General features: G+C 41.1%; 1 protein-coding gene across 7 annotated transcripts in view; it reads right to left on the reverse strand.

Annotated features, from left to right (window-relative positions):
• Window positions 1–1,915: 1,915 nt before the first annotated feature.
• The window catches only part of LOC147017785 (nuclear factor NF-kappa-B p105 subunit-like), a 133,063-nt gene continuing 110,475 nt past the window's right edge, over window positions 1,916–24,503 (reverse strand). For 5 of the 7 annotated variants that reach the window (XM_085896752.1, XM_085896750.1, XM_085896751.1 and 2 more), the window contains 10 exons: window positions 24,207–24,218; window positions 21,855–22,184; window positions 15,477–15,621; window positions 13,165–13,279; window positions 12,734–12,941; window positions 12,306–12,475; window positions 8,987–9,083; window positions 7,951–8,087; window positions 2,699–2,771; window positions 1,916–2,470 (listed from right to left, as the gene is read on the reverse strand). In XM_085896752.1, coding sequence (XP_085752878.1) covers window positions 2,385–2,470; window positions 2,699–2,771; window positions 7,951–8,087; window positions 8,987–9,083; window positions 12,306–12,475; window positions 12,734–12,941; window positions 13,165–13,279; window positions 15,477–15,621; window positions 21,855–22,184; window positions 24,207–24,218 — 1,373 coding nt within the window. In that variant the 3' untranslated portion in view covers window positions 1,916–2,384. The remainder of the gene's footprint in view (window positions 2,471–2,698; window positions 2,772–7,950; window positions 8,088–8,986; window positions 9,084–12,305; window positions 12,476–12,733; window positions 12,942–13,164; window positions 13,280–15,476; window positions 15,622–21,854; window positions 22,185–24,206; window positions 24,219–24,503) is intronic. The other 2 variants (XM_085896755.1, XM_085896749.1) reach the window with 1 other exon arrangement.

The following is a 24,503-nucleotide window of genomic DNA, read 5'->3' on the forward strand; positions in this document are numbered from 1 at the left end:
TTCGGTGAGGACCCGAAGAGCAAAGATACAGTCAATCGTTGACCTCTTTGGTGTAAAGCCTGACTTCTCTGGGCGCTGGTGCTCAAGAAGATGGTGACGAACCCTATCAAGAATTATCCAAGCAAAGACCTTGCCCGGCACTGAGAGCAGCATCACCCTCGGTAGTTGTTGCAGTCGTGGCGATCACCCTTCCCTTTCCAGAGAGGGACAACAAGGCTCCTCTTCCAGTCAGTTGGGATGATGCCTGTGATCCAGGCAGAGCATCAGACTGCATGCAATAACATGAGTGTGGCATTTCCACCAGCCTTGAGAAGTACAGCATGGATGCCACAGATCCCAGGAGCTTTACCCAATTTCAACCAGTTCACCACAACCTGCGTTTCCACAAACAAAGGTGGATCACAGTTGATTGGAGGGTCAGCAATAGGGATAGTAACACCCCTGACGTCCAACTCGACAGCTGGTGGATCAGCCTGGTACAGCCACTCAAAGTAACCGGCCCAGCGGGCCTTCACTTCGTACTCCTCTGTCATGAGCCAAAAAACCCTCCACTCAAACGGCACTACACTGAGGGATGGGTTTGGAGGAATGCAATGCGCGAATTGCTCTGTAAGCAGGACGAGAATGACTTGACCACAGGTGTAAGTAGGAAATTTAAAAAGAGGTGCGTGTCTGTGAGGTCGCTCTGAAAAGAAGAGTTGTGGGGACTTGCCCTCACTGATGCTCTTCTGCATCTACAGCAGATGAGATGGAAAAGGGGAGAAAGAACATGTAAGAAGACAGCTTACTTATGTGGAGGATGGTCTGTAAATGTTAATGTTTTTTTGACTTGTCCCTAATGACTGCACCTGGATCTCTCTCTCTCGCCCAGCGCGCCACTCTGCAAACTCTGTTTTACCCGTTCTGACTCGTCCGCTCCGTTCCATAACTCTGTTCCGCCTTTCCCAACATACCGCCGACCAAGCGAAAGTCAGAGAGATCTCTCTTGCCTCTCGAATGCATTGGTTAAGTACTCACTTGGCAGAGGTGGAGCCAAGATGTGGATCAAATGGTTCATTAGGCAGAGCATCTGAATTTTACAGCGCCCCCAGTGGTATACGTACAATCATCCCAGCACAGGCACAGCCGCAGAGATGCTGCTATTCGAACTGGGCATCTTCATAAGACAGACCTCCGTATTTTATATGGCACTGGGATCTTTGGCTGCGCTCTCTGGGCATGAACATGCATTGAACACACAATGGGGACCATAATTAAGCGGAGCCCAAGGACTAGCCATACGATGTCATATGGTGATTAATGCATACACTTGTGCTTCGAGTTAGATGTTTGAACGTCCAGAGTCAAAGTGTCTGCCAGCAATATATTGCGTTCTTTGTTCCCACTACTCCAAAAGTGGTGGTGGGTGTCTGTGGTGATTGTGGTTGAGGCGATGGTAGAGGCGGCGCAGCAGTGAGTTGTGGTTGAGGTGACGTGTGAAGAGTGAAGAGTGACAATAAAGGCATCTTGATCATTGTAGTATTCGTGGGTAGAGTATGGTGAAGGTTGTAGTGATATGCCAGTTGGATTGTGGCGCGTGATTCAAACTGGGATTTAACATGCATATATAAATCAATGGTGTCATGCATAGCACGCCTGCTTGCGTGAAAGAGATGTTCGTGCACAGAGGATTTAAGATGGGATAAGAATGGGGAGAAAATAAAAAAATAAAAACTTACCTAATCCCACACAATGCTTATTGGCCCATAAACCCATCGCACATGAGGGAAGGACAATATGAAACAAATAGTAATAAAATAACTATCTCGGGAACCACTATATGTTGTGTCATTGCCGCCGGGGTCACAATTCGCAGAACCGTTACAATAAGTCACGTACAGTAACATGGTAAGTCAAAAAGAAATGCAGAACAACCTTGAACATTCCTCATATAACTGTGTATTCTTTAATAACAGCAAATATAATGATATCGTACATAAAAAAAATTAAGCAATCAAAAAAAAATGCCTTATAAATTACTTTGAAAGTCAAACATTTCTCACAACATAAAAATTAATTCATTACTTTTCGGTTGTGAGCTACTCTCCCCTCAATGAATCCTGTTTCTAGGTTGTCCTTCATTCACTTTTCCCTATGCTCCCAACAAGTTCAGACTCAACTCAACTCATCGTCCTAAACATAGCTGGCCTATTATCAGCATATTCAGTTCATATTTTCATCTTGTCCATCTCCTCCCATGAACCCAGTTCACTTTATCCACCTCAATGTTTGTCTCAATCCTCCAACCCAGTCCTTTGAATCATCTGCTGTTATCAAGTTCTCAAGCCCAGTTCACTGCTCTTTCTTCCTTTGGTTTACTCAGCCAGATTGTGATGACTTTGGCATTAAGCAGCTGCATTTTTTGAACTTTGTATCTCCATCAAATGCTGGCTGGATGTTTCCACTCCACTGTCATATGCATTGTCCTTAACTGCAATGGGGAGGGGATACAGGTATTAATGCATATTCATTCCCCCCTTCATGACAAAGCAAAAACAGTCCTAAATCATTGTTACTCCTGCTGTTCCAAATACACAGTGGCTTCAATATGCCGACTCCACTGCTAATGTTTAGCTCCTTTCTCAAACAAAACGACTATTAAGTGTAATAATATATTTCAAATGCCTCAATCAACACCAGAAAAGCCAACAGCCCTCACCTCCTGACATCTTGGAAAAAGACTGGTTTGTGTCTGTTGACTTGTATTCTTCCCCATACAGGATGTCGTATATCTAAAACAAACAAACAGTCATTTAAATACTCCACTCAAAATCATTTCAAATTCAGTATCATGTATGAAATCAGGATTCCAAGAAACAAACAAAACAAAGTTGGGGAAAATTACCAGTACTGGCACTGAAATGTTTTTTTACTTTCCACCATACACAGACAACAAACAAACAAGCACGATTGTTACCCAAGCATGCGAAGTGAAAAGCGGGGTTAAGCAATTGGTTTGTTTCTGTCTGTCCATCCATCCATCCATCCATCCATCCATCCACACACGTCCGTTTATGATCAAGGAACAACTTAATTTCAATTGAACGTTATATTTTGAACACGAATCAGAACATCAATCGGAAAACGAACCTGCAGTTTAGCAGTACTTTGGCTCTGAACTAGTCTCGACCACACATGTGCAGCAAGATACTTTTTTTCAGCTTATCTGGAATTGAAATTCCAGATAAGGTATTGACATCGTGCACCATCCGTCTGTCTCCTATTTTGACTTCTCCGGCCAAACCGCTGGGCCGATCCGGCTGAAATTTGGTAGCAAGGTTCCGCTCCTGACTGGTAATGGGGATTGCAAAGCTTGTTCTGGTCATGTGACTTTCAGTAGGTCAAAATGGTGGACATTGTAAATTCCTTCAAAAATCTTCTTCTCCAGAACCACCGGTCAAAATGCTCCCAAATTTGGGGTACAACATTAGGACAGTGTGGGGATGTTAAATTGCGGAGGTCATGCTGATCACGTGACCAGAAGTGTGTCAAAATGGCGGTCACAGAAATTCCTTCAAAAATTTTCTTCTCCAGACCCACCAGTCAGAATGCTACTAAATTTGGTTAAAACATTAGGCTAGGGCCCAGATAAGCTGCAGGTCGAGTGGTCCGATGTTTTTTTTTTTTTTTTACTTTGTCTGCCTTCCATGAAGTCAAACAAAATTGAAAATCATTCCAAACTGGAAACTTACTGTTTTTAAGGATGTCAGTAAAAGGACAAACAACAGGCATGAAGAACTAATGTAACATGTTAGAAAAGGTGGTGAAATAGCCACTGTCAACGGTGGTAAACTTCTGGAATTAATTATTTTATACAACCCCTACAATCTTTATTTTATTTCATATTAATTATATACTTGACACTGTGAAACACAAATCACCTTATTGCTTCCAAAAATCTCCAGTTATGCAGTACTTGGACATGTTGTTGTTGTGTTGCCCCAGTCAGTATGATCAAACAGGGCTACAGCAAGGATATAGCAGATCGATCTCCCAGGAGTGACCCAGACATCCCTCACATCTATGATGTGATGTTGGGCTCTTGGCCAAGTAGAGCCAGAACCGTGCAGTCTTGCATAATGTGTTTTGTTGTGTGAAAGGCGGCATGGCAGAGGTTGCAGGTATCGTCAGTGGTGTCATTGAGTCTGTGTTTGTAGTGTAAGAGCTGTAGGTGGTGTACACAGTGAAGGCATGCAAGGTTAAAACGATCGGACCTGGAGAGTAATTGGTCTGTGTCATGGATGAGTGGGGGTTTACTGCCCAGGATACTATTTGGGCCTAGATTGTTGATTGCATTTATGGTGATGTGGGTGTGGAGGTGCTTTTGGTTGTTTCCATTGTTCGTTGGGGGAATGGTTTGGAGATGTCACTGTGGTGTCGCTTTAATGTGTTTTGGGGCCTGTGGGTGGTTGTATGTGCAGTGGAAATGGTGATTAGGTTTTGCAACGAACTGTGCCCCAACTATTGGGGATGTCTCTTCACAGTGGCTGTACCCCCCAACGTGAGACAGCACCAAATCTTCTCTACTTTTCCATGCTGCCCGGATTCGTTGAGGCAGCGCGATTTTCCCTGCACTTGGACATGTTAAATTAGGTGGTGTTGAAGACAGCTCACTCCTAAACTTCTGGAATTTTTTTTATATGACCTTTAAAATCATTATTTTATTTCAATTGAATTATTATATACCTAACACTGCGTGGGGTAAGGTGTTCTATAAACTCTGTAGTTGCTGATGTGATTGATTTACATGACATGGGATACAGATGAGGTGCAAACCTCCAACAGAGATAAATGCTAAATAGTTACATGTCCATTTCATTGTGACCTAATCATGTAATGCTGCGCTGTTGCGAATATTTTCACATGGGGATACAACATGGAAGTAACAATATCAATTCCGGGTATGTCCACCTTTGGCAGCAATCACTGCATTGCACCGCCGTCGCATTAAACTAAGAGCACTGGAATATGAGCCTGGGGAACATCATTCCATGCCAGAATCGGCTTTTGTTCCAATTCAGACGGTCTGCGACTGTCTTGGCAATATTTGAACATGACAATCAATGATATCCCAGATGCTGCATTCCATTGGATTTAAATCTGGTGAGATGGCAGGCCAGTGTGTCATGAACGATCCTTGTTCAAAAGGACCTGTGAGCAGGAGCATTATCATGCATAAAGATGATTCTTGGATCATTGTGTTGAAAGGTAGGGCAATACATGTTGCTGTAAGATCTCAATGCATTGATCTGCCATCAGATTGCCATGTAAACAGATAAACTTGGTGTGAAGGGTTTCAGCAACATGACTCTACAGCATGATACTTCCACATCCAAAAATTGCAGCTTCCTGGACACAGACTGACATCATCGCTGATTGCATTTTCTGTCAACCCGTGCATTCTCATCATGCCTTTCACGGAGAAACCTGTATTCGTCACTGAACAAAAAAAAAAAACCCTGCACATTGCCTCCACGTCCATCAGATGTGCTATTTTGATCACCTCAAGCATGCTTGGATGTGTCGCGATGGAAATTTTGGACGTTGAACAGGATGAGCATGGATCCCTGCACCACGAAGACACCTCAAGGCTCTGTTGACACTTATCCTGCTAGGTCCAAGGAGTGTGCTTGCAGTGCTCTAGGCAATTTGAAACTGATTGCGTAGATGGGTTGCACGAATGTATCAGTCCTGAGCAGAGTCGTAATCCTGGGAGGTTCACTTCTCTTGCTATAGTTTAGTTATTTCCTGTTGGATCCTGGGGCTTGATAATGTCTTCTGATGCCATAAACAGTCCCTCCTCATGCCTTGCAACGGAAGACCCTGCTTGAAGGTGTCCAACAATTTCATTCCTCTCATTTTCTGACAGACGTGACATTATAATACATTGTTAAAGAATATAATATAGTCAGCGTGTCTTTTGAATGATCCACATGCTTGTGTCTCGGAAGGACTTTCAAATTTGTTCAGAATGCCTTGGGTTATCTCTAAAAACCTAAGGAAGCATGAGCCATACGTGTTAAAGGATTGTTGCATGAGGCAGTGTCACAAGGAAACTTGGAATCGAGTGTTCTGTGCATCCCTCGTACCAAAAAGACAGAATGAATGCTGGAACAGTCCTTCAACAATTACATGATCAATTCTACATGTTCTTTTTTATTCTATTTTGCATTTTGTAACTTTTTGCAACAACATAATCAACATACACGTATCTTATCGTTGCTGGAAGCCAACATCAGAAATCTTGTTCAGGCAGTTTCATGAATATCTATTATCAGTGTGTTATTCAATATTGCAAACCAATCGACATTTTTGGCAAGGGATTATAATCAATATTCCTGAAGGGTTGGATTCACCATCATTGGTCACATAGTGAGGAACATCATTGAGTTGTCTATTGCTAGCACTGACACTGTCCATTACAAGGGTTCATAAGCATTTTTCTCATGAAAACAAACAAACAAAATTTTTTTTAAAACAACTTGGAAATTTCTCTAAAAAGCAAAACGAAGTGGACCAATACAAGTGCTGCATTACTGAGCAGACACAGGAACGACTTCTGTGATGGCTGATCACGGCGCCTGCCTTCTGAATATGGTGAGAAGCTTCAACTTGAAATTCAGTTTCAGAGGAGGGAGGGCAAGGGTTGATCCCAAATCATTTTGTTGAACCTTCGCCATCTAAATGAAAGTCGTTGTGATGGGAGTGACGCTGACAAAATGCCCAATGACCCTCTTGTTGAGGATTGAAACGTTAATACAACTGGTCATTACAGAACTGGGTGTTCCGACGATATCAGCAATGAAGAAGACAACGATGGAGCTTTTTACAACTTATTGGCTTCTCTGAATTTAAAGATCACAAACACAAAAGACTGATCTTTGAGATAAAGTGTAGTGAAATGCAATATTTATTGTTCCTGTTATGGTAAGCACTAAAATTGATTATTAAAGTACTTCACAATTTCAGTACACACAAACCTGAGCCATTGATTTTCACTTCATCTGCAGTAATTGAAACATCAATTATCACATTCATTAGAAATGAGTTATTAAAAACTAATTGCAAAGAACAGCCAAAATATCCACACCCAGATTAATAGGTCATTATAAATCTATAGAGAGAGAGAGAGAGAGGGAGAGGGAGAGGGAGAGGGAGAGGGAGAGGGAGAGGGAGAGTCCTCCATAACATAACTCCAAATCCATGAAACCTAGCAGCCTGAAGCTTTGCATGCATACCAAGGGAGAAAGAAACTTAGACCAAGGCATCATCTACAAGCACGCCAAAATTTGTCACGAGATCTGCAATATTGGACAAACACAATGCTTTATCTTTAACGCTCAATTTCTTAGTTTAATGGTGCTGACAACTCCAAATGTATTTGCCTTCAACTCAAGAACCATGAATGCTATAATAATATATTTGGTGTGCAACTTCTGACATTTCAGGGTGACTGTCCACAGAAAATGTTCATTCTAGTTTACAATTCTGAAAAAACAAATGTAACATACAGTACTTATCAACTACATAAAACAAACTCTTAAAAACAACATAAGTGGTTATATATATATATATATATATATATATATATATATATATATATATATATATATATATATATATATATATATATATATATATATATATATATATATATATATATATATATATTTTATCAGTGATAAAATATAAAAAGAGAACGGATGGTTTGTACTTTCAATTTTACATGGTTCAGTGTGATAATCTAGTACATTTATCAAATCTCATTTCATGAGAAGTCTTTTAATGCCTTTGAGAAGTCAGTGAGATGCAAAGTATTTTTGTAGGGATATTAAAAAGGCAAATGAAGAGTCAGTCGAGAATAAGCAGCTGAATGGATGAATATCTGCTCATTTAAGATGTATACTGTACCATCTGGTTTGCAGCGACATCAAGCGGTGTGAGTCCCTGGACAAGACCCCAATCCGTTTCCTCATCCTCTTTCTCATAATCATCGTCATGCCCATCTGACTGCAGGATCTCAAAGCTCTCCGCTCGTGGATCAGCACCTATATACATAATAACTATCCCTCACAAACAGAATAAAATCTGAAAGTACAACATTTCCAAAATGATTCTTTAACCCATATCAAATGTAAACAAGAAAAAGAGTAATCAGATTGCAGACCTTCACCAAGATTTGTTTTGTGTCATGTGTTGTGTGGTTGTGTCGTTTTGTGTGGTGTATTTTGTGTGGCATTTGCATAATGGTGTGCTCCATAATTAATAATAGACATAATTAGAACTGCCACTTTATAAATGCTTGCAGTAATAACTGGTTCAGCCATTTCAGAGATTTTTCAAGGTTAAAAAAAAAAAAAAAAAAAAAAAAAAATAATAATAATAATAAAATATGGCTGCCGAATCACGTGACTGATGACATCAAAAACTTTTGTGGACCATTTTATCCTCAGATGACCCTCAAATTTTCATACTGATTGGATGTAGTGTTTTAAATATGCAATTATTACGTCATAACAAAGGCACCTATGACATCATTAAAAAAAAAAACATCACACTCATTCCCTGTGAGGAGTACTTGCTCTGTGCAAAGTTTTAATTTTTTTTCCTTGGTGCAGTTTCAGAGATACAGAGGTCCAAATTTTTTCCGTTTATCCGATATGGCTGTCACACCACGTGACCTGTGATGTCATAATTATCATTAAAACATTCTACGGGAGTATGCACAAATGGTGAAAATTTCGTCTCAATCCGACAAGCGGTTATGGAGAAAAACACGAAAGTTCTGTGTGGACAAACAAACAAGTGGACAAACAAACAAATGGACAAACAAACGGATCCAAATGAAATACCCTCTCCTTCTGCGAGGGTAATAAGAACATGTCAATAGAAGTCAGATGCTTTGTCTTTCAAATAAATGCTCTCAAGGCAGGGTGTGAAAGCTCACCAGAGGCCATCAGTAACATGGTCATGGCTTTCAGGCCTCGTGATGCTGCCACGTGCAGTGGTGTGTTTCCATCATATGTGACCGCATCCACAAACACCTATGTACACCATATGAGCAGTCAGGTTAACTACATAACCTTTTGATGATGTCACAGAGAATTAATAGTCACCAATACAATCCAACATTTTCAAAATATCACAAGGCTATACTAATTATGACAATCGATACGTTATAATCAAAGAGCTCAACACGTATGCCAAATATTATCACACTGCTGCACTCGATGAATCAATGTGCATACCGTCCTTCAGATGGACATTCAACTGGGCACATCCTGTCTACTAGCATTAGTTGGTGGACGTTAAAGATCCCACTGTGTCCTTCACGAAGAGTAGGCTTATGATTGTCGGCACCCTGGCTAAATCCCAAATTCCGGCTCCAACCTACAGGGGGAACCGCATCAGCAGCAAACACAAACATATTGCTAAACATCGGTTCAAGGGAGAGTACTAGCTATTGTGTGCAGCCTGTGGCTGCTGGTTGCATCATTTTCTGGGGGCACAGCTGTGCCACTGGTGCAGTGTCCTCTATTACCAGTCCACTGGCACTCATTTTTGCCAACCTCGGAAGGACGACAGGCGGAGTCAACCGCACCTGGTGTTAATTCAACTGCCTGACAAGGGTTCCAACTCAAGAAGCTAAAATCTTAAGCCAGCCACCTTAACAGTTAAGCCAACACCAGGCTTCCCACGAATGTTTCATGGGGAATAGCACCACAACAGTGAAAATAACTCAAACTTTTGCACAGGACTGTACGTGTGCTATGTTTGTGGGGTAGATGGAGGAATTTCATAGTAAATATAGGATTGTATAGCGTGGCATGGTCTGTGGATGAGCAGGAGACATCTCGATGTAATTTAAGTAGGGAAAACTGTCAGCTTAGGAATGTTACATGCCACCACATGGGGGTGGTGCTGTGTTAACTCGGTAGGGTTTAAGGCTCGCTTCTCCCAGTATGTGATTGTCCCTTGTGACCTTTTCCTACGTTTTTGCATTTACAATGCCGGCTATAAAAAGGAACGATGCTTTAACAACAACAGAGCCGAATATTCCAAGAAGGCAGAAAACCCTGCCTTCCTGGCTTCGTACCGACAGGCCATGCCCCAAGGCTTAAGATTTGTCAGTGTGACGTCAGAAAGGGGGCATTATTGGAAAGAGGGCAGTTGGTGTGAGGAACGCGGTTGAGACAGAGTCTCGTTTTTTTGCTTCTCTGTCAGCACGACAAAATAGCAGCACAATTCTCGTTCGTGCTGAGGTGAATTTGTTTGCATGCTGGAACAGGACGCTGGCCGTTGTCTGTTTGGCTGAGTTGTGAAGTTTATACGTTTCTGAGGAGAAGAGAAGGAGAAGAGAAGGAGAAGAAGAGCACGTGTCTTGGCCTTGTCTCAGAGCCACGGCAGTCGCCCTTGTTACGTGATCGAGGTGAAGGCGGCGCCATTGGCTGCGGGGCGGACCTGGTGTTAAGAGAGGAGCAGCATCGGCAATCTCGATCATGAGAAGAGACGATACTGTGCTTTGTGGGCTCTGGCATTGAATACCACCACGCAAATTACCCCACGTACGTTTCCTGGGCAGAGAACAACTTGACGTCATTTTGAGTGCGGTTTCCCGCACGGTGACTACGTGTTTCCATTGCCAGGCTCCTGTAAAGTTCATCTCTGGACACACAGCTAAGTGCCAGAATAAAGGGAGGATTTTCTTTTATTTTTGTGTTTCCCCTTGTCTGTTTTTGTAACCGAGTGGAGACGTCTCAAATTAGGTTTTAGTTTACCTCATGTTTCATTACCTCACGCTTTGATTTATTTTCATTATGAATCATTGAATTATTTTTATTAAACCCTCATTTGTTAAATATACTGCGTTTGTCTACTCGTTTTGGGTTCGAGGATAAACCCGTGTGCTACCGTCCAGTACATGCCCTTGCTGCCCTCCATCCCGCACACGCTATAATCTTCAGGGATCTCAGCTGTTTGCCTCCAACTAGAACCGTTCAGCTATCCATCCAGGTCGGTGTTAACTGCCCCGTCCACGACAACTGTATCAGGAGTGCAAATTTAATTAACTAATGTGGACACGGCAATACTTTGTCGAGGCTCGTATAAAAGCTAATTCAAGGATTTACAAGGAATTAAGGCGCAGGAGGAGGCCATTCGGCCCATCATGCCTGCACCACACCAATACCAGATTTAATCAATTCGTTGATACCCCTTCCCTTCATGTGCAGCCTTTTTGGATGCTACACTGGTATTCATTTCACCCACCTCGGAAGAGTGACAGGTTGAGTCAACCCTCTGGTGTTAATTCAGCTGGAAACGGGACTTGAACTCAGGACCCTAGGATCCCAAGCCACCACCCTAACCACTAAGCCAACACCAGGTCTAAAGAATGTATAACATACAAAGAATACAATAATACAAAGAATAAATAACAAGGGAGCGAGAGAGGGAAGCACAACAACAGCAGGGAACAGGGACATCATATCTGTGGAAGGGAGAGGGATGGGGCAGGGTACACAGAATAAACAAGATGGACACTGCAGGGACTTTCAGGAAGGAAAACAGGGAATTTGAAGGAAGTGGGTTTGGGGTGCATTACCTGTAGTAGAAAAGATCATGGTTTTGGGTGGGGGAACATATGAGATGGTGGTGAACAGCTGTTTTAAAGACATGGAGAGCAGAGTGTGATCGAAGAGAGTGAGGGAGTTTGTTCCACAGGTGGGGAAAAAAAAAGAGGAATGAAAGAGTGAAGGTGAGCAGTGATTCTTGATTTTGGCAGTTTTACTAGTATGGGGTGGCTGGCAGATATTCAGCACCCTCCAGAAATATTAGGGGGACAGAACACAGACAGAGCAGGGGGTGCAAGGCCGGAGAGGAGTCAGTAGAAGATAGAAATCAAATTATTTATCAAAATTGGTAGAGTTAAACAATGGACTTTTAGTTTTGAGAATGCCTCATTGTCAACTAATCATCCACAATAATTATCAGGTGAAAAGCCTGTGAAAACGATCAGGATCATTCAGGTGTTCTTAAGTTATAAGCAAAAATGTATTTGTATTTGCACCTCAGTGCTTCACGTTGGAAACAAACCTTCAGTATCCAAAGATATCGTCACTTCATTGCCACTTATGGCCCTTTAAAATACAATTGTACCAAGTTGTCCTTTTCACTACTCAAGCGACAGTATCACTCGAGACTTACTTTGGTTTATAATAATGACATGAATGGTACTGCTAAAGATTGGGAGAGGAAATGCAACTCACATGGACCACGAGGTAAGCTGCCAGATCGACAATGTTGTTTTCAGTGGCATAATGTAATGGCGTGCGTCCATACTTGAGCTCCTGGTCATCAAGATTTGCACCAGCAGAGTGCAGCAGTTTTAAACATGGAAGGCTGCCAGAAAGCACAGCCAAATGCACAGGAAACAGGCCTGGCAGACAAAAAAAAGGACCATATTCAAAACAAAGCCATAGCAATAAATCATACTCTATATTAGTGGGGGGAGGGGGGGGACTGTTTATAGTTGGGTTAGGATGCAAACCCAGATGATGCAGTTCAAACGCAAGTATGCTTCCTCCAGGCTATCCTTCAGCTAATAGAAATCTGAGACCTAACATGTTTCAGAAAAAAGAATGAGGGAAAGCAAAGGTGTTGCTGGTGTTGTGAGTAATGCACACACATAACCAACCTTCATAATTCGGAGTATTTATGAGAGGAGAGAGATTCAAGCCCAAGTGGCGTGTCAACACAGCAAGAGTCTCTTCATCTCCGTTCTCAGTTGCCATGTGAATAACTGAATCTCCATCACGGTCCACAATTGAAGGGTCTGCTCCAGCCCCAAGGAGAATATCAACCACCGATGGCTGCTTTGTAATCACAGCAAGATGTAATGGTGTCTGTATACATCAACCCAGAAATATCACCCGGATCAGAACAAACATTGCAGGCCAGGATGGGAAGCAACTGCTTGAAAACACCATGTGGTGAGCGAGGGAGTTATCAGTGTTAGTAAATACTTCATGACATGAAAAAACGAGTATTCTTTCTTGTTCCAAGCAAGTCAACTGCATAAGACTAATTAGGCAAAATTCCCCCATTCAAATGACAAAAGATGCATACCTGGTGGAGGTCATTGGGCAGGTTTAACAGGTTTTGGTCATGAATGCTGAGCATCACATGCAGCAACTGTTTCACCACCTGTGGTTGCTGATGAATAGTAGCAAGGTGCAGGGCCCTGGACACAAAACAAAATACATGAAACTCACAGCAGTGTGCATGCAGAATGATCAGAGCACTTTTGTAAAACTGACTTTGTATTCGTCAAAACAATTCAAATTATTACACCATTAGTTTAGCATCCACCATTAGTCACTGGTTTGCCATCATCTGCACATGGTTTATTTTTTTCACAGTCCAGGCGAAATGGACTCTACTCTTTCAGAATACAGGATTAAATAAAAATAAAAATTATTTGCATCAATTGAGTACGAACAACATTGACAGCTTAACATTCTCTCTGCAGTGCAGCATGCTACACGATGTGGCACTCACTTTGGCACCACAAGAATGGCAGTTCATAGCTGGCTTCAACTCATTTGGGATCCAACTCAAAACTACACAACTTAAGTGTTGCCAATGCATCTAAAACTAGAACAAGCATTCAAAGATTGCATACCCTCACCCAGGGCTTGTTTTATGTGGTTTTACAGTTCAGTATGTATTTTTAAAATGTACTCACATTCGAATTGTACTGTACATACTTTATAAACGTACCCAGATTCTAATTGTATTTACTTTATAGATGTACTCACATAATAATTGTACATACTCTATAGATGTGCTCACATTCTAATTGTATTTACTTTATAAATGTACTCACATTATAATTACACATACTTTATAGAAAAACAACAGCAAAAAAAGCACCCCTGCAAACACATTACCATCATCCTGAAGATGCTTCATGTATTTTGGGTGGTGCATTGGTTGTATGCAATATCTTTTGTGTTTGTTATGGTAGTCACAGAAGCAAAGCATAATGGCACTGGGTAGAGTGCATACCTCCGCCAAGCTGAACAGTTTACGTCTTGTCTCCCTGCACTGATAGGTCGGGTCTGAATCCAGACCTAAACCAAAATCTAATCACCTTGTTCTTGTCACCGAACCAACTAATCCACCAAGCTTTGTCACAACTCATCCACAACTTTTTGAGATGTCCTGTTTACAGACAAACAAACAAACAAACAAACAGACAGACAGACAGACAGACAGACAGACAGACGTGAAAACATAACCTCCCTCCACATACAGTGGCAGAGGTGATGAACTTCTAAAAGCTGAGCAAACCCCGATAAAGAAAAAATAAATAAATCACAGTTCATGCACAGGTTTCACGTACTCGGCACTTCATATTGAGCTTTCACCAATTGCATAATCAATGGGTGTGTAATAAAAAGTTTCCACTTCAAATCTGTAATGTGGATTAATGGCCAAGGTTTTCAAACTGAATGTTTCCAAATTGTGGCAATCCACATAAATATATTCAGAGATGGTCAGTTGATTTTGGTGATTAAATGCGTGCGCAGATGTAAAAGAACAAACTGTCCACTTCAGAACTGGTCCTTTGCTTATACACTCTGGCTGAAATGATGAAACATCATGTGCAGATCGATAAGTGTGTGGGTTAGTGCTCCAGGGAGATATAAATGGCATCACAGACTACCTGTTTTTCCCCTCAAATCGGTTTGTCGGCAATATCAACTTCTATGACATTGTAAATGGTGGGTGAGCCAAATTAGAAGGGAGAAATGTTTTGCAGACATCGAGTAAAAAGGTAGCTGGGGACTATGGTCATAAATCACCAGGCACAAATTTGTCTTGACGATAATGTGTTTGAGAAGACTACATACACCATCACTGAGCAATTCACCCACCTTAAAAGATCCACCCATTGGCCTTTATGGAGGTTTGTCAAGCCCAATAGACTAAAACACCATGCTTCAATAATGATTGGGCTGACAGGATGGCCTAGAGGTATACAACCTCGCCTCAAAACCATCTTACCTGGGTTTGAATCTCGACCCAGGTATAAACTGTCATCCTGGTGTTTTACAGGGAAGCTGATTCATCAATGTGTGTGCGGTCGCTCGGATGGATGTTAAACTGGTGTCCGGTCTGCTGACATTATTTGGTGGATACCAACGATCCCATGGTGTCCGTCACGAAGAGTAGGCAAGCTACTGCCAGCACCATCAACAAATTCCAAATTCCTGCCCTAACCCATGCTGGGAAGGCAATGGCAAATCACCAACTATAAACCTTGCCAAGAAACTGCTTCAGCCGTGATGAACCTGTCTTTGGGGAGAACACCAGAATACGAATGCAATAATAATGGCAGAACCAATGTAAGCGCAAGGTGATGTTAGACCCACGAATCGCCTTCATCGTCCTGCACAGCGGTCAGGTGTCGTTGCACAACAAGCAACATGCGTGCATCTCCTGTACGTGCGTAATCAAGCAAGGCGCGTGCTGTACGCTCGGCCAACCGCAGAGCAGATTCTCCTGATGGCATCGCTTCTGAGAATGGCACACAACAGCAAAGAACCACCTTAACATCAAGAGGATTCCTCCATATGACATTGTCTGCATTATTATTTTGATAAACAAACAAATATATGCAATAAATTGTAAATAAGTAAAATTATCTATGCTTGAGTTAAAGGAAAGAAGCCCAGTTCAAATTCAAACGTTTATCTTTTGCTCTTTAGACTTCCATCTCATAACAGCAGCATTTCGTTTAAGCTTGCAAATTGCTTAATAGTCAAACGGAGATCTTAAAAGGGTAATATTAAATACCAGCAAGGACTCTCAGAACATCTCCACTCATTTATTCCTCTATTTTCCCACCTGTGGAACTACCTTCCACACACTCTTCAATCTCATTCTTCCATCCAGGTCTTCAAGACAGCTGTTTACTACCATCTCAGACTGTCCCCAATCCAAAACCATGATCTTTAATACCCTCCTTAACCCCTCCCCCCTCCCCGACCCCCACTCCAATCCCTCCTCCTTAAGACCCTGTCACACCTTGACGTTTTAGCCAGCGTATGCCGACGTATGAAAAATTTGGCGAATACGCTGGCACACGTCGAATACATTATGGGTAAGTTTTGTATACATTAAGAGCACGCTGAAGCACGCTGGCATACGTCGTAGTACGCTGAGCTCGTCGACAAATTTTGTGCATGCTCAAAATTTTTCGACGTATGCCAGCGTATGACTCACACGTTCCGCATATGCTGGCCATAAGTTGTAGGCACGTTATGCGATCGTTGACACACGTTACTTGTAAGTTACTCACAAGTCGAAATACGTCGAGGTAATGTCTAGGGTACCCGAAACTTATTTCTAACCTATGAGTAACGTATCTCCAACGCATATTGACGTATGTAGACGTATTTGACGTCTTCCGGACGACCACAGAACTTACTGAACGTGTTTCTAACTTACAGCTACCATATAATGGCGTATTGGCAACGTTTAGGGGAATTGGTATGTAAAAATGGGCTTCACAGGAGGAACCCGTCAGTGTTCCAGACTCCATGTTTTTTTTGTTTGTTTGTTTTTTTTTTTCTTTGGCATGACGGTGATGTTGACACTTTGATGTCTAGTGCGGTTATGATTTTAATCGTCGAGCGGCAGCCTTTTAATAGGCTACGCCACGTGATTGTCGGCGATACTCTGCCGCGCTATGCATAAGTTAGACTATCGTTGGGCATAAGTTGTGAACGCTGACAACAGGCTAAGCATTCGTTGGTATAAGTTATCGAAACGTTCTGTGCACGTTACTAATACATTATGCATACGTCCAACTTGTTAATATATGCCCAAAACTGAAAAAAAACATCAATAGTTCAGAGTACGCCAGCGTTTTACATACATTTTTCGACGTATGCCAGCGTATGACTCACACGTTCCGCATATGCTGGCCATAAGTTGTAGGCACGTTATGCGATCGTTGACACACGTTACTTGTAAGTTACTCACAAGTCGAAATACGTCGAGGTAATGTCTAGGGTACCCGAAACTTATTTCTAACCTATGAGTAACGTATCTCCAACGCATATTGACGTATGTAGACGTATTTGACGTCTTCCGGACGACCACAGAACTTACTGAACGTGTTTCTAACTTACAGCTACCATATAATGGCGTATTGGCAACGTTTAGGGGAATTGGTATGTAAAAATGGGCTTCACAGGAGGAACCCGTCAGTGTTCCAGACTCCATGTTTTTTTTGTTTGTTTGTTTTTTTTTTTCTTTGGCATGACGGTGATGTTGACACTTTGATGTCTAGTGCGGTTATGATTTTAATCGTCGAGCGGCAGCCTTTTAATAGGCTACGCCACGTGATTGTCGGCGATACTCTGCCGCGCTATGCATAAGTTAGACTATCGTTGGGCATAAGTTGTGAACGCTGACAACAGGTTAAGCATTCATTGGTATAAGTTATCGAAACGTTCTGTGCACGTTACTAATACATTATGCATACGTCCAACTTGTTAATATATGCCCAAAACTGAAAAAAAAACATCAATAGTTCAGAGTACGCCAGCGTTTTACATACATTTTGATACGTTGCCATATGCTGGCTAAATTGTCAAGGTGTGACAGGGGCTTTAGAAATTTCCAGTTCTCCTTTCTGAGAGTTTCCTTCTGTATCCATCTTGTCAACCCTATGCATACTCTTCTGCTCCCCATTCCTCCCCACACCCATTGCCTGTCCAAGTCTGCCTCTATCTTGGCCTTCAACTCTGTTGTTGGTGTTTCCCACCTCTCTACTGTTCCTTTTGTCCTGTTGTATCCTGGTCCATTCATTGTACTAATACTACCTCTTCCAAGAGCCCGACCCTGTCCAGAAAACTATAAATAAATAAACAAACAAACAAATAAATAATAAAAATCCTCACCATCCCCCTACAATACTCTAAGTTGTCAATCGCCTTCCCACTTCATACTACCTCCCCACCCTCCACAAATCCACAACCTACCCCACCCCCAAGCATCAACCTCCCTCTCATCTTTGCTCTCCCCACCCCCTCCATCCCAACCCAAACTCTATCCTCCCCTTCTCACTGTCCTTGCTCATAAAAGCAAACAGGTATTCGCACATCGATCATTACATATTTCTTCATTACCTCATCAAAATCACAGACTTCACAGAAACCACGATCGACACAGCTCCGAAATGTCACGGCCCATCGCGATCGCCTGTCAGACTCAATCTGCGCGAGGTATGCGGAAACCCCGAGAAAATGCAACTTTCAAGTGACAAGAGCAGCCTAATTGTGCCAATAAATAATCCAAAACCAATTATCTTCCTGATGCATACATACACATCATTAAAAGTAAATGAGGATGGATGTTTTCTTTCACAATCTCAGAAACAATCACTTCTTTCTTGCTGTTGTTTCAATGCAGTGCACCTTTCGGCTGCACCTCTTTGTGCTCCGTTGTGGTTTCCCTTTCGCCAATAGCTATTGGCTGTTGGTTCCATTGATGGATTAAGTATCACTGAATCTCATTTATTTATGAATCCTAATTCATATCCTCTTATGATATCTGATCTGGGTATTGAAATTATGTTTTTGTACACTGCTCCTTCCCAATTCCATATCCAGACGATGCATGGCGTCATCGCCAGGCGCCGAAGGAAGGGAGTACTCAGTTTTCACTCTGTTTGTTTGTTTTCTGTTTGTCCAGGCAATATCTCAGCCATCCTTTGAGCAAGGAAGCTGAAATTTGGGGACAAAAGTGAAGATGTGCTTTGGCAAAAAACACGTTTTTTAAATTTTTTTGATTAATCAATAAATTGATTAATTACTTAATTAATATCGATTTATCAATTCCTTATTTATTTTGTTTTCTCATATGGGCAATATCTCAGGCACCTTTTGAGCTTGGAAACTGATATTTGGACATGAGAGTGACAAGTGATTTGGCTATAAAGGGTATTTTTGATATATTGATGAATCAATTAATTATTCATTTTTCGATGAATTGCTTAATTTTCAAAAAGTTACAGATATGTATGAAACAGTGGTGGTTTTGGTATACTATTAACCAATTGATTTAGAAATTAAATTATTTTATGATTTTAATATGGACACAAACACGACATAATAGTGACAGAAGCTTTTCGTGCTGCACTCCTCAGGGTAAAGATCGCAGCAGGTAAAGGAGGAAGTGAAGGTGTGTGCTTCAATACGCAGGTCTCAATAAGGTAGACCATGATTGGTTCAACCATAATGACGTCACGGTTAATACGAACGCCCATTGGTCGGCTCATCATCTTCACCTCAAGCTCCCATTGGCTGGAGCAGAGTTCGTCAATGATTGATGTTTGCAACCGCATCCTGGATAGAGGGGGGATGGGTTTCCCCTGAGGTCCATTCACCATTTGTTAACGTACTTCCCTTGATCTTTCCATGCTGAAAGACACAGAGATCGTACAAATTCCTTTTGACGACATAATATTGGATCGGTGGTAAGGATGAAGGTTGCTTCCAACATACGTAAATGAAACGAGCTCCGACCTCGGCTCAATATCCTGAACATATCCGCATTGTATAGGTCTGCACAGATAGGGTTGGCAACCAGGTGCTGTGCAATAGCAGATGAAGCAGGTACAGTGGCCGGTGGTTGCTGGATATTTCTACATGCTCGCACTAGTTGTGCACTAACCCTCACAATCTTTCTTCGAATCGCCAAGGGATGTGTTGCTTGATCCGATCAGCCAATCTTAGTGTTATGCGGCCCACGTACCGTGCTTCACATCGGCACATAAACTCATAAATAACTGCTGGTTTGTGAGGTGGGTAGCACATCCTTGTTGACTGACGTCAGCAAACGGCAAGAGGTAAAGATTACTCGGGTTGAACAGCCAGGAACGTGTTGGATACAATATGTTTGATTTGTACTTCAAACTTTCGTGATGATTGCCCTTTCCAGGGCATCCTGATATAGACTGGACATTTGTCCGGACCAATCTTCCGATCTTTCGTTTTGTTTGGAAACTTGTGCGTGTATCTCTTAACCATATGCTCAGGATAACCATTCTCACCGAGTATATTCATGATTTTGTCAATTTCAGCAGAAAGATTACAAGGTGAACAAATCCTCTGTGCTCTGTTAACCAGAATTAAACCTGTTGGAGCCCAACGTCCAAGAATGTACGGCCTGCCGAAGATTCACAAGGAGAATATCCCTCTAAGACCCATACTGTCCATGGTGCGATCGGCGCAACATGAACTTGCCAAGTGGTTGGGAGAGGTACATACTCAGTGTATCAATTTTAATTACATTTTCATTTTCTACCTCCGTCACCGAAGGTAACAGGAGGTTATGTTTTCACCCCTGTCTGTTTGTTTGTTTGCTTGTGTAGAGGATATCTCAAAAAGTTGTGGACAGATTTGGATGAAATTTGGTGGGCATTTTGGATGTGTGACAAGGACAAACCAATTACATTTTGGAAAAGATCCACATCCTATAATTTTACAAGCGATTCCTCACCATTGAGAGGGCCAAAAACGATATATAGCACATCTCAAAAAGTTGTGGACAGATTTGGACGAAACTTTGTGGACAGGTTGGGTATGTGACAATGACAACTTGATTCGATTTTGGTGAAGATCCAGATCCGGATTTGAATACGGCAGTTATTTAATTTTAAAAGTGATTCTTCACCATTCAAAGATGGGGCCAAAAACAATATATAGCTTCTTTCAAAAAGTTATTGGGCCCGATATGCTCTACCCAGGCATTGCGTGGCAGATATATGTGCTCTACCGAGTGCCCTTGTAGTTACCTCCACCACCGAAGGAGGAAGGTTGTTTTCACTCCTGTCTGCTTGTTTGTGTGCAGAATATCTAAAAAAGTTGTGGATGGATTTGGATGAAATTTGGTGAGCCAATTGGGTGGGTGACAAGGACGAATTGATTTGATATTGGTGAAGATCCAAATCCAGACACGAGAATTTAATTTTTTAAGCAATTCTTTACTGTTGAGAGATGGGGCTAAACCGATATATAGCATGATATTTCAAAACATTCTTGGCCACGATATGTTTTACTGGATCAAGCATTGCGTGGCAGAGGTATGCGCTCTACCAAGTGCCCTTCTAGTTTTATATGTATTGTAAAATATTCACAATTCAGCCCTTAGACTGCAATCAATATATTTTTTTCAATAAACCATTTCTATTTCATCCATTCCATTGAAGTGAAAAGGCAAATAACAACAAGGACCCACATCCCTCCACAATAAAACCTATGCTTGAGAGAATTAAATAGTTATTTTGGCAATGTATAGACAACAGACTGCTGCCTTGATCACTGAGGTCGAAAAGTGTACTATGATCTTTACATGGCCATGACTCTTATCGGCTCAAACCTTTCGATATTTGATGATCCTTTTAACAGTTGCTTTGGTCATTTTACACTGAAGGGAACATTTATAGGGAGGGCATGGCCATTGTGACTGGGACAGATCCGAAGAGGTCTTTGCACACATCACCAAAGTGGCAGCCACAAGATTTTTCAAGTTGAAATTGTGGGTGAAGTCAGGCCAGCTGTCCAATCAATGGGTGGAACAGAATGTAATACACGGATGTACAAACAAGCGTATTTTTATACAAGATTCTCAAACTTTTTAATGCTCTTCATTGAGGATGTACAATAAATTATCTTTGCATTGATGCACTTCTACAAACCAGGAAGAAGCATCAGAGATGCCATGACCGATATACACACCAGTTTTCGAAGAAATTCCCATGGGTGTTGCAGCAGGAATCAAATCCTTCTTGAAGTCCATTTGTTTTTTTGATTTTGCATTCTGTACACTTTCGGTCTTTTCAGGAGAAGGTGCTGCAGTAACTGCCTGCACTGTGCTTTTTGTGGATAATAGCCCATGGGGCTTATGAAGATTTCCGAATGAAGACGAAGTCTTGTCCATCGTTTGTGGCAACATCTCCTGGCTACCAATTGCCTTGTTGAAAACTGGCTCAGGTGAATGCAGGGAAAGTTCTCGAAATCTGGGTGTTGCATCCGTCTCGATGTCATCCACCATGTCCATCCTTTGTCCTGCAAGGCCAGCACAACCACAACGATATACAAATATTGAAACTTTAGATCGTTGTTAAATATCGCATGCAAAAGTAAATTGTTGACAGACCTTGCATATAAACATTTAAAAAAAACACAAAACATTTTATATGGCCATTTCCATTGGAGCAATCTCCACTCAGATAAAGTTGCATCTCAATCTCACTGATAATAATGTATAGTGACCGTTTTTACAGCCATTTTTCCCTGCTGTGCAGGGGTTGGGCTTTTTCTTGAGGCAATGTTTTATGGCCGGATGCCCTTCCTGACGCCAACCCTGTTCGCCTCTTACGACACAAAGGGATATGGTACACCTATTCTAACCGGGGCATACACCGGGACCAGTACACTGGTACTCATTTCGCCGACCTCGGAAGGATGACAGGCTGAGTCAACCCCCTGGTGTTAAGTCAGCAGCCAACAGGGCTTGAACTCAGGACCCTGGGATCCCAAGCCGCCACCCTAACCACTAAGCCAACACCAGGCTTACTGATAATGTATAATGGAAAAAAACAACATTTTAGCTACCAATCCAGGTCTTCCTCTGAGATTTTATTTATTTTCCTAAGCATGCAGCTGAAACTTTCACCAAACTGAAAAGAAAAATATAATCAATTATTTTTTTTCTTAAAAGCCATGTACTCAGTTTTCTTCATTAATCAATTGCCAGATTACTGAATCTAAACAAGGTGAAATGAATAAAACAGTTTTCAATTATGATTATATATATATATATATATATATATATATATATATATATATATATATATATATATATATATATATATATATATATATATATATATATATATATATATATATATATACACACAAATATTGCTATAACTACAGGTCACATATATCAGTGTTATTGAAGAGCTAAACTGTTACTGTTTGACAAAGCATACAATGGTCGGTAATTAGTTGTGGCTTTTTAATCCTCTTCTGTGTATACGATACGATCATTTTTGTCAAATACAAACATTAGTATAAGGTGATTGACAAAGTTTTTTTTGCAGAAATGGCTTAGACGAGCAAATGAGCCAAGGAAGATGAAGCATCAGTCGATAATTTGTTGGAGCACCTTTTTCTCGGTTATTGAAGATTCTTAGTCCAACAGAAGCATGCCTACAGAATGGTGTGGTTTACCGTCCTGTATTTTATACAGACAAGCACATTCCATTTAAGAATTAAGAATCCCTTTTTACTGTATTGTGTCAAAACAATCCCCTGTACTTGACTACATTAGCGCTGGACTGAATTTGACAAGGGAGCTTCGCCTACCTTGCTTTGGTTGACATTGGAACGATGCGGTGCTCAAACACTTGGAAGAGAGAGAGTTTCATTTTTGAGATGTGTTCAAGTTTTGAACAAATTCCTTGCCAAATCCGACATAAATAATAGCTGCAGTGATTTTTAGCCTTTCGCCAAGGATATTAATTTCAATTAAAATAAAATTAAAATTTTGTCAGTCGTTTTATTTGATATATTTTGGTGACAATGGTGAGCACCAGAAGAAACCCTACAGTGTAACATTTTAAAAGTACAGGCCAAAACAGTATATATTGCAAATGAAAAGGGAAGTTAACACTACTTATTTTTAGGAAAGATGAAAAATGAGATGTATGGGGTGTAGTGGGGAAGGAGAGATTAAAGGTAAGGGTCAAAATTTTTTTGCTGTGGTCAAATGACTAATTGGCAAATTAACTCTTACAGCAAGGGGAGGAAAAAAAAAAGTCTCAAATCAAAAATGTGTCTGCTGTGGTTGTAAAAAGAAAAAGGTCAAAATTAAGAAAACAATAAAAGTACAGTTGAGGATAAGACATGACTTTTGCAAATATTATTCAACTCTTTATGGGATAACAAAGACTGTAATCAATGTGCTTAAAAAGAGGGATCTTGCAAAGTGATTGAAAGTGGTATTTTCATTTGATAATAATAATAATGATAATAAAATACTACACTGACAGCAAAACGCAGCATCTCAAGAATGTTTCTCACTTTGTTGGATTCCTGCGAATGAAGAATGACACCGTAAAAGCCATTTTAGTAGCGAGGACTCCAGAGTGTAATCATAAATGTTATAGCAGCCCCACAATGAGATATATTTAAAGCTTAAAATCAACTTCATACTGCATTAATGTGTCCATTTTTTTGTCAATAAACCATCCACGAGCTGCTTCTTGTTAAAACAAAAGTTTTCTTTTAAGTATTATTTCAAGTAAAAAGGCAAAATAAGATTTTGAATTTTGACAAATTGTTTTGTGATGCTGTAGACCCTGGTGTTGTGACGTTGTA

The sequence above is a fragment of the Eptatretus burgeri genome, chromosome 10 (assembly GCF_056783735.1).
Source record: "Eptatretus burgeri isolate ZD-2024b chromosome 10, Ebu_testis_v1, whole genome shotgun sequence".
In the NCBI taxonomy this organism is placed as follows: domain Eukaryota; kingdom Metazoa; phylum Chordata; class Myxini; order Myxiniformes; family Myxinidae; genus Eptatretus; species Eptatretus burgeri.